We start from the raw sequence: 14,473 nt of genomic DNA, 5'->3' as shown, positions 1-14,473 counted from the left end.
TAGATTTCTTTATAACCTAGATACTTATATCATCGTACCCAGGACTGCAATCACTCTTTATATTAGACACAATATCAATGATCTCGAAACATGTGATTGGTTTAAAATAACACGTACTGGGATTCCTATCCAAATAACGACAAAAATTCAAATTTAAATTATTGCCCTGATCAACAGGATATTTCAATTCAGATACAATATTAATAAAATAGTCATTAAATACATTACACATTTTAGAGGTATCATGTAATACCTGATCATTAGATATCAAAAAATCAATATTGCACTTTTTATTTACACGACCCATTGCACAATTAATTATGTTCCAAGTCTTTTTCATATTCCCTTTGGCTGTTGCAAAATTTTCTATAAAATAGTGTTTTTTAGCTTGTTTAATCATATTATTGACTTTATTCCAAATTTTTCTGTACACTTATTTTCGATACGGTGTTGGGTTTCTCAGATAAAGTCCATATGAACGACATTTTTTCTTTGACAACTTACGGATATCAGGATTGATCCATGGTTTATTTTTGTGGGGGTGTTTTTTTCAAACATTCTAAAGAAAAACACAAATTATATACATTTAAAAACCTCTCTAAAAATTGCACATAATTTACATTTGGATTGTTATTATGGCAAGACCATTGGACCATCTGAAGGGATCTAAAAAAACAATTTATACTTTTATCATTGATTATTCTTAATGGCTTATTCAAATTTTGCTGAGATTGAATATCACTCCAGCTAATACAATATACAGGTAAATGATCGCTGATGTCTGTTATAAATATTCCTGATTCAACATTGTCTACATTATTAGTAATTACATTATCAATCAAAGAAATCGTGTCGTCAGTGATTCTGGTAGGATGGTCTATCAACGAATACATATGATGCGACAATGGTAAATTGATGAAATTATCAACATATTGCACTTTACCTACATTCAATAAATTGATATTGTAATCACCTAATAAATAAATTATTTTATTTTCCCTATTTACAACGATAAAAACATTTGAGAATCTTTCTAAAAATTCATCAACAGACTGATCCGGAGGCCTATAAATTGACCCAACAATTATACCAGAATTCTTATTGACAATTTCCACAAATACCCTTTCTATACAATTATCGGATTATAAGTGATGCAGCCACTGTGATGATAACGAAGTCCAATGTGCATTCAAGTGAAACAGGTGTGTAGAATGAAAAGAATTCACCTATTCCTTTGAATAGAATTCAACATTCAATTGCTATACTAGATTACATGCATTCATTTTGCATATTATTCAGTAATTTACGATCCTGTAATTTCTATGTTCTTGTAGATATTTATATAACAATTTTGGTATCCCTAATGACTTTCTTAACTGAGCCGAAGTAGTTTCTATACTTTGCTTATGAATTCTCAAAAGTACATGACTTTTTGTTGCCTTTTTATTAAAGTCTAATACATACCGAAATGTAATCATATATACTTTTCATCGGATTTAAAAATTAATTGCCGTCGATACTATAATGTTATATGAAGATGTTATAAATATGCAGCAACGTTTTCTTCAACAAGAAAGCAAAGCAAAACAAAGCAAAACAAACTAAACGAACCATTCTTTCATTACGAGGATACCAAATATTGTATATATGTTGATACATGTTCCTACTTATTTGTTGTTGATTTCGTTATTATTATTATTATTATTATTATTATTATTATTATTATTATTATTATTGTACATATATGTTTTTTTTTTAGTAACTATTGTTTTTAATATGATTAATACGGCCTCATGGAAGACCCCCATTGTGAGTGAGTCACCCTGTCTCAATATCAGAAATAAATAAGTATATAAATAAATTAACTCTTTATAAGACGGGCCGAAAATTCTATTTTTCAAAGTCTTCTTCAAAACTTGTCCAAGCTTTCTCCATTTTCTGCGGTGATAACTCAATCTTTAAATAATCCTGTTCTTTCTTTTGCGGGTGGCGGTCTTTGAACCATGTAGATCGGTCAACGACTCTGATGCTTAACTTGTTCAAAAGTATACCACAATAAACATCGTCAAACGGTATTATCGCTGGGGTTTCTTTGGATATCAGATACAGTTTTTTGACTACGTAATGTGACATAACATACCCATGCCCGTATGGAAATCGAGGGTACGTCTTACCTGGGTAGAGGTCCTCTGGTATGTACCATTTACTCTGTACCTTGCGAATGGGTCTACCCCCCTCTTTCGTAAATCCCAGCACGAATTGAGAATGATCCTTCGAAGGTAAAGCATCGAGATCGTTGACCAGGGTCACGATATCAACCATGACATCGTCATCCATTGACATCAAGAATTTACTGTTGTTGCAAAATTGCAAGGCCCATTTAAACCCCATGACCAGTTTGATGGTGAGATTGTAATAACCGTCGTGGAAGCCCACCTTCAGGATATCTCTATGTCTTCGGGCCTCTTCCTGAATGTTTTTCCTCTCGTCTTGTGCTTCGGAATCTCCCACGATAAATAGCAACCTTGTGGACACATTAAATTTCGCGGCCCCACTGATATACGTCCGTCTGGCAGCATCCCTGTGTTCAGTATTACCTGGTGCTGATTTGATTAAGACAAGTAATGTGATTTGATCTTTTCCAGCGTTGCACTTATCAACAGGATTGATTAAAAAGTCATATATATCCAGCTCAGCTCCTGGCACCCAGGATACATTTTTCTGCCATCCGCGCAACGGAGCCGGAGTGGGTTTCTGTTCGGGTGGTGTTTGTGTCGTGACATTATATCTCACAGTGTTGACATTTCTTTTTGTCACATTTGAAAAATCAGCTCTTTGTGGTAGTAATCTTCCTTTGATGACTGTTTGTAATCGATAAGACGACGTGGAGCAGTTATGGTAGATGATAATACATGAAGTAGTAATGCAGAACGCAAACACCATAAGCTGCACCTCTCTATTTTTCATCGTGTTAACTGGTTAATTCCACTGATAAGAAGAGTACGGTCCATTAATATGCTGGGTAATTAGTGATAATTGTATTTTTAGATAAATCCAGTCTTCATGTCCAACTGCGTTAACATGTTGGTCTATCACTGTTGTTAAATTGATTACATTTGGTAGTTGATCACAATGATAAAACGTGGTGAAAATTTGAAATACTGTCGATATTGCCAATCAGTCACTCCAATTATACAAATTGTCCTCATGAAAACCGTTAAACAGAGAAAGATACGAGCCGCCCTTATTATATTCGTATACTGCAGCCACGCGATGAGTTGAACTGCTCTCCGCTGAGTTAGCGAACGTAGAAATAGTAGAGATATGAAAATTATTGACCCGAAACAAAATTGTAGCAATGTCCCGCGATCGATAGAGTCTGTTTTTCCTCAAAGCGCAATAGATGGAGATCAGTTTCCTAGTTTGTATGCATTCATGAAACTTACGTCATATCTTCTGACAATTATATTGATTAACCTAAAGCCCATTTGATTGATAAATAAAGTTCCCTGAAGGTATAAACCACCCATTACAGGTGTTACGGGTTCTAACAGTAATATTCTACACGTGCTCTGCTTAAATTGGTTAATTTATGGGCCCCAAGTCTCCTTCTTGAAATACATCGAAATTTCAGGTGTTCTGCAACATTTGCTCTTTAAATGAGGAGGGAAAAAATGTAATGTAAAATGAATACTAGATAATTGACCGTGCCACATCTGCAAATGTGTATAAAGAGGGGTCAAGTGGTTCAGATCTGTCCCTTGAGCATGATGAGAATGTTGCCCGAAGTTGACCCTCAGTGAATAAACTTTGTAGAATGTAGTGGTCTTACTAGTGGATACGTCACCGGACTGTGGATCACATGGTTCGTGGTTCGAGTCCCGCAGTGGCACATTATGTCCTTTACTTAATCTACATTTGTCACTCTCCACCCAGGTGATGTAAATGGGTAGGCATACAGGGCGGGGAAAACATTTGAATGCAGATTGTATGTATTAAAGGTACTATGTCCCATTTGCAGGCTAAAAAAATGAAAAGATTAAATTCCAACAGCATTTGAAAGATAATACTAATTTAGAACTTTCCCCTCAAAAGTGGGGCTTGAAAATGTCTCTAAGTGGGAAAATAACTAATATATTAGTTGTCGAATCGACTTATGAGCTATAGAGCCAGTAAGTAAGGCCAAATAAAAAAAATACATGTTTAGCTTCCTGTTTTTTGGAAAAATAGGAAGGAGGAGGCCCTTTTTTTTCTTTTTTTTTCTTTCAAAATGGCTGCTCAAAATGGCCGCTCGGTACATTTTTCCGGACAGTCGGGCTATTTTTCAAGATGGCCGCCGGTATTTTTTATTTTATTTTTTAAAAATCAGAAATAGATCATTTTAGCAGTATGTTTTCCATCTTTTAAGTCATTAAACAAAAACACAAATTAAAAAAAAAAAAAAAAATAGGTGGCGGCCCCCAAAAAAGAAGCGGGCGGGGACGCTAAACATGTATATTCTTTTACTTGGCCTAATAGTCTGATTTTCAGACCATTGTACCGAATGTTTGTACGTTTTATGCTGCGCAAAGATTCAATCAGTTTAATTTCGGCCATTACAAGAAGTAGGTTATTGATCTAGACAAATGCTCATATTGTACCCTTTACAGCTCATTTGCCAAAGAAGACAGTCTAGCAAGTAAACGGGTTTCCTCAGAAATTGAAAGAAAATTGAATTCTCAAACTCATATTGCGTGATTTGATGCATACTTTCTAGTAATATTTGACTGAAAATCATTGACTAGATTCCAATATTTTTTTTCCTGAAAGGGGAATATCTTATGTCACTATTACAAAGACTCGGACAAATATTTGCTATACAAGCTTTATTTTTGTAATTATTATGTGAAATGATTCCATGGAGTATCTTGATAACAACAGTTAGGTTTAAAATAAGTTACTACATGTATCTGTCTTGTTATTCATTATCACAAACATAACGTTTTAGTACACTGTTTTGGTATATGCCGTTAGGATATTTGTTTCATCACTTTCGTCAAATATTGAGTGTCCATCCATTGTGACACTGTGTAAAACAAAACCAAAAAGGTAACTTGTAAATCATGGCTGTAATTTGTAAAATGAACCTATATAAAATATCATATCAAGTATTACAAGTATTAATAGAATGGATATACGTGAGTAATAAGTGACCATCTAGATATTGAATATTATGATAACTCTAAAAATTGTCACAATAAAATACAAGATACGAATCTATTTTTTTTCCTTGAGTCTTGATGGAAGAGGTGATAATGCCTTTAAACGTGTTTCTGTATGTGTTTTTTATTATTAAAGTGCAATTTCGAGAAGAAATTTTGATTGAAATGTGGACACGAACCAATATGTGTACTCACTTTTGTAAGCGACAATACAAAAAAACGTGTGGTTTGCTTTGTTATTGCTAGCCTTTAAACAACAAAGGGTTCCCATCCAGATGTCTATATTATCGGGTTTTGTGTTATTTTCTACTATTCAACGTGTGGTGCTATAATATTGGTTGCATATGGCGATATGACGCAAAACCTCAGATAGCCTGGAGGACTTGGGAGGGAGTAGCGGGAGGGGTTGGCTGTATCGAGAGGGTGGCGGGAGGGAGTGGTGAGGAAAGGAGGTCAATGGAAGAACAGGACCATATTGAAAATACACCTGAAATGGGCTATCCAAATTTTTGTCCATACGTAACACATTTACTTACTTTCTTATCATTTGAAAAATAAATTATATGTATATTTTTAGAACTTGCATGTATGTATGGATTTCGGAAATATAAACAAACAAACAGCCTTCGACTCTATTTTGACTGAAGGGCATTTTGACCTGTCAATCTTGTCTTTTATTGCTTTTTCTTGATCTTCTATATGTTTTGCCGTTCGTTAGGCCTTTCTTTCGGCATACCTATCTCCACTATCCTAGAAGGCCTGAGAGAGGTTTTCTGACAGCGCGACGGTGTACTTCTAGCATTCTAATTCATTTGTAGCATTCAAATTAGCACTTTGTGCACTTAAATTGATGGTCAAAATACATTTCTCGTTTATTACACACTTTTTATAGCTCATTCTTTTTCTTTCAAGATTGTTTTTTCATGTGTATTTCATCATATTTCATTTTCTTGCATTTATACACTTATACTTATTAGATTTATCTGATATTCATCAACATTTAAGTTTGATTGTTAAGAAGAAAAAAACGACTTGCAACTACGAACCTGATGGTCTCAGTATATTTGTAAATGTTCATGTAAAGAAGTTGTTTGTCTTATGTTTCATCATAATTTATCATAATTTCATTATGGAAGAAGGGTACAATATTGTGACTGGGGTAGGGACTAGAGTCAACAATTTGAACATGATTCATTATTGAGCCATGTCTTTAGCCATCGATCTGCTGGCGGGCAAGTAGGCTATGAAACTCTTTAAGAAAAACAGAGGGGTTTTCCGGGTATAGGAGATGATGTGAATTACTTTTGTAAAATTCCAAGTCTGTATAGTAAAAAGGGGCGATTGAGGGTACACCCACCTTTCCCGGGTATACAGTATGAACATGTCCGTGCAGAAATGCCATATCCCTTGATTTCGCCCCTTCTTTACTTTATGTCTGACTACACCCATCTGCATTGTCCTGAAAATAAATAAAGGGAATAACAGCTTAGACCCCAATGGCAAATCATGCATTTTAATTGCATTATTTAAAAACTGTAGAAATTTGTTGCAATTCTCCCCCCTAACATTCTTAACTTGAATACAAATATTACGAATACGAATGACAGGTTTTAATTTGAATGATAAAAATTACGCTTCGACAAGTGAATATTAATTTGAATGCTAGTTGAGCAGTTTCTAAATTGAATGACAGATCTATGAAACCCTTCGACCGAAATCCTAAATTAAAGGTAAAGACCAGTATTGGAAACGCCCCAATTTCAAAAAATGAAATGGAAGCTCTCATTACCAATCATGTAAAAGAATATGTTTTGAATAATACATGATGATAACAAATTTGCCGGGAAACCGCCTACTAATTCATATATTTGGTAAATTTGTTTCTCTCATGGACTGTGAGAGATAGAGGGTAGTCCCATATACATCTTTCTGTGTATAGTGCTTGTAACTTTACGAAGAATGGGCCAAATTTCTTATCATTTTGATGATTCCAGAACCTTGCAGATGCTAGATGATCAACTTTTTCTGATCGATTCCACAACGTTTCTTTCACAATGCAATCGCATGACCATAACTGGTCTTTACCTTTAAATACAAAAACTGGAAAATTGAATGATAATTGGCATGGCAAAGCCGATCTGCGCTAACTTAAATGCAAAGTAAATGAATTCGAATGACAAACACGCGAATTTGGCCGGGAAATCCTATATTATTATTATTACTAGGAGCTACATGTGTTGTCATTTTGAAACCTGACCGAATTGCATTACAAAGACCATAGTACTGGAGCAAATTTATTATGGACGTTTGCATGTGTCTCTTTCGATTAGAAGCCTTTTCATTATGAAGGACAGTAATCGAACACAGACAGTAAGGTGGCGATTTAATTGTACTGAAAATTCAATAACCAACAGATGGAGCTTTCTCTTTTATTTGATTTGATTTTTTTTTCTTTTTTTCATCATACATTTTCATGAAAATAATATACAAGTATTGTTGTATTAACAAACAAAAAATCCACATTGTAGGCCTAGGCATACATACATGTACATCACACGCAATAGATCCAAGATTACCAGCGAGAGCTTCCCCCCCCCCACCCCACCCTTCGGAATCGTATATAGTCTGCAAGCACAAACCCTGGTCAGTCGTAAAAGTGAGTCTGCACTATAAGACTACCATAGGCCATGTACTGTAGCTGCTCCTGACAGTGACACAATCAGTAGGTAGCTGGGCTAGCCTTCTCTCAAGGCACACTGATTTTTTGATAAAGTGTCAAATTAGGGTCTGTGCCTGCATAAGGCCGCCGTATTATCTCTCAGGAAAGTACCCTATAATTATAGTTCATATACGTTCCTTTACCGTGTGCGTAGGCAGAGGGCAGAGTTTCAAAATACGAACTTGTTTATGATGCTTAAAGGTAATACAAAGTTTTGGGAATTTTTGAAAATTGGATGGTGGTGATTCTTTTCAATTTTGATATATTCGGATGCCCCTGTGGATGTTATATAAGCACTAGAAAATTTAGCCTCTAAAACACTTCTGCTTTCGAGAAAAATTGAATATAAAAATTTACCGGTGCTCCCGGTAAATTCTTAACAAAATTCAAATAGCGCCGTACGGCCGTACAATGGTAGCTGCGACCATGAACATTTCAGAATATGTAGTTGTGATATTTAATTTGCAAACGGGAATAGTTAACTGGTCGATTTTAGTCAAGAAACATTGCTTTATAGCTTAATAAATATATTGACCTTGAGAGGGAGCTATACAACATAAAGAGTTTATTATTTATAATTTCATAACTTTAGAATCGATTTCGACCGCGACAACGATCACTGAATATTGTAGGGTCGCATATGCTTCCAATATGTTCATTTGAACCAAATTAATAACCCCATACCAAAACTTTGTATTACCTTTAAAATGTTTAATGTTTTTAATGTAATGGTAGTTGACATATTATAGCACACAAAACCATTTATCCAGGCGCGTATCAAGGATGTTCCAATAGGGGGGATGGGGGGGGGGGGCGGAAATTTGAAAATCGCACAGACCGTTTTTTCATTAATTCAAGATCCCAATACTGACAAGGTCATATTAGAAGCAGCGTACCGGTAACTACCAGCGGGCACAGGTTTTGGAAAGGGGGCAGGCTCACGTCACGTCACCGTCACTTTAACTTTGAAATTTGTTATCCAATGAATACAAAAAATATATCATGAGTGCTTTTACATGATCCCTTTTTTAATAAATATATTATGCTGGATCCCGATCCAGATTTCACTACCTAAAATGATAAAATGGTCATCCCCAATACGCTTGCAGTTCTCAATTATGTGCAACCCTTCCTCCTTATTCCCTCATCCATCGTTACCTTCACTGCCATTTACGTATATGGCCGGCCCCCTCTATAATAAAGGCTCCCAAGACTTCTGGAATAACCCACAATGTTCTGATTACCATACTACCGTTCTTTGGAGGCGCACATATCCCCCCCCCCCAAGTTTTTTCCCGTTTTCGTCGTTACTGTCACTATATAAAGTGCCATTTCCTTGTCTTTCTTCCTTTCTCGTCCAGCTTCTCTCTTCTTTATCTTTTCTCTTTCTCTGTCTCTGTCTCTCTCTCTTTTCTCTTTCGTTTTTCTTCTCTTTACTCTTCTTCTTTCTTTTTTCTCTTCTTTTCTTCCTCTTTTTTCGATCTCTCTTTTTTTGTTGCCGCCGCCAATAGGGGGCGGCCGTTTCGCCCCCCCCCTCCGATCCGCCACTGTATTGGGAGACAATAAGCACAAAAATTCAAGAGGAGAAGTACAGTAGGCTAGAGAGAATATTGCACGATTGTGTTGAACTACATGTATGTACTGCATGCTTTTGAAAAGAGGCGCGATGCAGGGAAATGTGTCGGAGTGGAGTGGGCCCTCTCGAGGATATTTGCAACTAGACAACCACCAAGTCATATTTTAGCAGCGGGTAACGCGTAATGAATCCGAAATCAATCAAAATGACTGAAAAGCATCAGTCACAATTGATTTTCGGGGAAATGTTGATTTAGAACCACTTTAATATATTGAAAAAAGCTTACTGTGAAGAACAAAATATAACCCCACTAAAGCGATTTGTGAGTGTTTTATTTTGGGTCTACTTCCTTAAATTTCAAAAGCTAGTAATCAAGATCAAATTGAAAAATACTTTGCAGTGACATTGTAACACAAAGGTTACTGCATTACTAGTGGTACTTAAGGAGAAGGTTGAGTTCTGGAAGAGGTGAAAAATAATTTATGAGCGTTATCATTTTATTATGCCAGTGTGGAAGAACATCAGATAAACAATTTTCAACTTTATCTTTAAGTCTACACATGAATAACACTTTTCAGGGAAACTGTAGGCAAAAGTGAGCGTTAAAGATTTGTTTAAAGGATGCCTTCATCGTGATATATCATCACCCACCTATAAGTGGATGAGGGGTGTTTCAAATTGGAGAGAATATTACCACTCCTTTCTGTATCGTGTATCCGTTATCAATATAAAAATTGTAGTTACAAATTCTTGTATTCATAAAGTTCAAAGCCATTTTCATGTCTTAATTAGAAACGCGTCCCCTCAAAATATTCTTGGGGCAAGAACCAGGGAGGCCTATCGTGCAGGATATTTATGATTTTCTTTAAAGGAATCACTGTGCAACACCCGCTATAAGTAAAACTTACTAACCTCATACAGTATACAGTGATGTGCCGTTCTAATGGGTTACTTTTTTGCCAAAATCCCTAAACATGGGACATAACTTTGTGCTGCAAAATCCCTAAAAGTGCCCCAACTTTTTCAGATCTTGGCCTTAAACATGTTGTTGTTGTTGTTGGTAAATGTTTAATGGCGTTCATTCAGTAATGAATATATACGCCATAAATATCTTCAATTTTATAAGAAAATCAGTTATAGTCTTCATAAGAAAACTGAGAATAAAGATTTGTAATGAAATAATTAATTAATAAGTAACGCAATTTATTCAGAGTCTCTCGATGGTTTTCAACTTCGTGTTTCTGCTTTTTTTTTTAAAGTTTAATCTGGTCAGCCCGGTTTCGATGCATGAAAACTAGCTATGCCCCGATTTGAAACAGGCTTCTCGGCTACTCGGCGTGCGTGCGCATTGATCTTTTTATTTTGTAACGCACGGTGCCTTAAACATGGGGAACTATTTCCTTCAGAAGAATATCTCATCCATCATCTCGCTAAAGTGAAAATTCCAGATGCAGAATCCCACAAAAATAATTGAAATCATTTCGCTTTTTCATGCAAAGTCCTCGCCTATGGTCGTACAGATTTATCAATATCATTAATTTGAGCTTCATGCATTGACATGTACATCACGAAAAACAATGAAAATATTTTTGTCCAAAAAAAACAGCCTTGTGACTTGGCCTATTTTCCTTCCTAGAAATGTGAGATAATTAATCTAATTAAAGGTGACAAAACAAGCAAACCCAGCAAGTTGGAAGAGAACCGCCTTGGAAAATATCCACTGCTTTCAATAGAATCGTCACACCCGGTCGTCCCAGTTTTATTCTAGTAAATTCAAGAGTATAAAGTGAGCTCTTTCCAGATGTGCTGCTCCTGGGTGCTGCTCAGTCGGGGACCGCTCGCTATTCTTAAGGACCGCTATTCATAATTTGATAAAAAGGATCATTATTCATAATAAAAAATGGGGTCGTTATTCTTAGGGGTCCCTATTCATAATACTAGAAGAGGGTCGCTATTTAGTATATACGTCTTATGAATACAAAACCTAATTTCGTATTATGAATAGCGGTCCTTTTAATAAGTAGTCTCCCCCTCTAAAAATTATGAATAGTGCCAATTCTTCATGTTTATGAATAGCGACACCGGTTTCGTATCATGAAAAGCGTTACTTATGAGAAATGACCCTCAATGTGCATTATGAAAAGCGACCCTCATCTCACATTATGCATAGCGGTCCTCAGGCCTTCATGAATAGTGACCCCTTTTTCCTCGTTATGAATAGCGGTCCTTATAGGAATAGCCGTCCTTAATATGACTAGCAAAGTTACCCTGCCTGCCCAGTCTGCTTTTTAGTGGATTTTCCCCACAAATTCTTTTTCCAATTTGCTACATTATTGTTACAAACTGATGGATTTCAAATCAAAAGAGCTAAAGAGGCTGTACTACAATGGGAAGTGCAAGAAAGCGTCCAACGTTTAAAAGAAATTAGAGGGGGGATGGGTATGGGTTTAGAAGCTTCAGCCGCACATCCCCGTCCAGCAGACCGAATCTGAGGTAGTGAGCACATTTTTTTTTTTTGGTCCTCGAAAATTAAAAAAAAAATCTCAAGGGGGGGGGGGTGGCGGGCCCCCCGGGCCCCCACCCTGGATCCGCCACTGAATGCAACCCAGACGGTCTCGAAATTCGTACTTTTAAAAGGTCACAATCGCTTTTTATTGCTCTCACTTATATTGTACAGTCTATTTCTATCTGAAATATATAAGGCAGAACAAAAATTTTCATCACCATCCGACTCTTACATGTTACATCCCTACAGGTCCCGCGGAACGTTTTTAAAAGTGGGAGGGGGAGGGGCTTAAATATTTACGACCAGGTAGAGTGGAGCGTAAATTGACGTTGGGTCCAGGGCCCCTAATAGGGTCTAGGGGACAGAGCCCCCGAAAGCTACGGGATTTAGGCATTTAATAACGGTCGGATCCATAGGCCCGCCTTAGGGCCCTTGGTGGGGTCCAGGTGGTGCAGCACGGGGGTGACACAAGATATCGATTTTTTTTTTTTGCGCTGGGCTGGGCTTTAGAATTCAAAGCTCGTTTCACAATTACATTTTTAAATAAATGGTATTATATGGTGCATATCTTTTGTTTCTTTTATAATATTTTTAACAGTCTTTGTCATGTCTCTTTGTCTTTTGTATACGTCCTCTTACTTTTTTCTTTTCTCTCTCTCTCTCTCTTTCTCTCTTGCTTTTTTGGGGGGTGACCGCCCCCATCGCCCCCCCTGGCTATGCGCCTGGCCCTAACACCGTCCATCTGGATAGGGGCGAATAATTGAACGTGACAGACGGTACAAGCAAAGTATGCAGGCATTGAGATAATGACATAATAGAAATATTAGTCAACAATTACATTTAAAGCATCATCTTTCCCTGGTGTGCTTTAAGTGACTCTCACACTCTGCCGTGTAGGCCTACCGTGTGCCACCGTGCGCGAAAATGTCTGCGGACGGTGGAGAACGGCGAGGGCACACGGTGGTTCGTTATCAAAGCGGGCAACACGTTAATAGGGCGTTGGCGCTTATTTACACCCGGTGGGACCGGGCGAAAGTTTTGGGCATGTTCAAAACTTTGGCCGGCTGGCACCGGCCGCAAGTAAGCGGCAAGAGGACGGTGTTGAACGGTATGAGGACGGTATGAATACGTTATGAAAACGGTCACACTGTATGAACACGTTCACAACACGCTCATAACCCGTTACAGAACGGTGATGAAAAATGGAGAGCGGACTGACCGTTGCCGTTCAAATCGGGGTATTTATGGCAGTCGTGTCATGACGTCAGCAGTCCGGGGACTCGCTCACAGGACGCTCCGAGCGGTGAGGGGACGCTAAGTGACTGGTAGGTGGCTGCTACAAACCCAGTGCACACGTTCGAGACCCGGTATGGGCCGGTATGGAAACGGCCAAATTTTTTAACAAAAGTCAATCTGGGCGGTGAAGACGGTAGAAGCACGTTCAACACCCGGTATGCGCCCGGTGAGAACGGTCAGAAGATGGCAACGAAACGGTGAAAAGATTAATTTATGAATTTTTTTTTTTGCGGCCGGGGACAAGTTCGCTCAAAACCCAACGTTCTGGACTCTGATGTTTTTTTAATAGCCCGGCAGGTGAACGGTAGGCCTACACGGCAGAGTGTGAGAGCTCCATTAGCGGTAAATGATCACAAATAATGATAATTAAAGTTATGTGCAAGTCAAGTTTAATCTTCGATCTTCGATCGAAGCATTGAAAATATAAAACGATGTAAGGATTATTTGTCATGATGTCAAATTCCAAGAAGTACAAAAAGCATAAAGTCTACAAAATTATATTTTTACGTCAACAGCGTAACAGAAGGGACACAACTTTGTTTTACCTTTGACCTGATATAAACGTTACATAATTTGTTCATTTATATTTTGCGCGGAGTAAAAATTCGGGCGGCGCCTGCTCACTTTCACTCGCCGCCCAAAGTACGCTCGGTGCCCGGGCGGACGCCGCCCGGGTACCGACCTAATCGAGCGTTCGCCGTCAAGCGATTTAGGTCAACTGATATATTCAAGGTCGCCGCTGGGACATCAGTCGGTCACTGCGCGGCGAGTCCGAAATCGGTCGGCAGCCTTTGACCTAGCGGCTTCGAGTTTTGACCTAAATCGCTCGACGGCGAAAGCTCGATTAGGTCGGTGCGCGGGCGGCGAACGCCCTGGCACCGAGCGTATTTTGGTGCTCCACCGATCACCGGCCGGCCGCCGGGCAATTTCTTTAAAATCAGCCGGTGGCCGATGGGAGACCGCTCGAGAATCGGTGGGTCATCAGTCGACACTGCCGGGACGCCGCCCAGAGGAGCTCCCCGATTTCGCTGGACGATGTCTAAATTCCAGCGGCGACCGAGCAGGCTACTAATCGGTCGGTCGCCGCTCTGATTTTTGACAATAGCTTAAGAGAGAGAGACGACGATCTGTCTCCTCCCTGGTGTAGATTATTTTTTTAGTCGGATTGTCGGTGT

At 38.2% G+C, this 14,473-nt stretch overlaps 1 protein-coding gene across 1 annotated transcript; it reads right to left on the bottom strand.

Moving 5' to 3' along the window:
• Window positions 1–1,818: 1,818 nt before the first annotated feature.
• LOC105446485 (lactosylceramide 1,3-N-acetyl-beta-D-glucosaminyltransferase-like) lies at window positions 1,819–2,967 on the bottom strand. Its single transcript, XM_030978567.1, has 2 exons — window positions 2,175–2,967; window positions 1,819–1,823 (listed from the first exon to the last, which is right to left on the bottom strand). The coding sequence occupies exons 1-2, from the start codon at window positions 2,965–2,967 to the stop codon at window positions 1,819–1,821; spliced, it is 798 nt and encodes a 265-aa protein (XP_030834427.1).
• Between the last annotated feature and the right edge of the window lie 11,506 nt (window positions 2,968–14,473).

The sequence above is a fragment of the Strongylocentrotus purpuratus genome, unplaced genomic scaffold (assembly GCF_000002235.5).
Source record: "Strongylocentrotus purpuratus isolate Spur 01 unplaced genomic scaffold, Spur_5.0 spur5_scaffold_1, whole genome shotgun sequence".
Lineage (NCBI taxonomy): Eukaryota > Metazoa > Echinodermata > Echinoidea > Camarodonta > Strongylocentrotidae > Strongylocentrotus > Strongylocentrotus purpuratus.
This window is presented reverse-complemented; position numbering and strand designations above follow the sequence as displayed.

Coding starts and splice junctions, on each gene's coding strand:
- LOC105446485 (XM_030978567.1), bottom strand. CDS start 2,967: ATGAAAAATAGAGAGGTGCAGCTTATGGTGTTTGCGTTCTGCATTACT.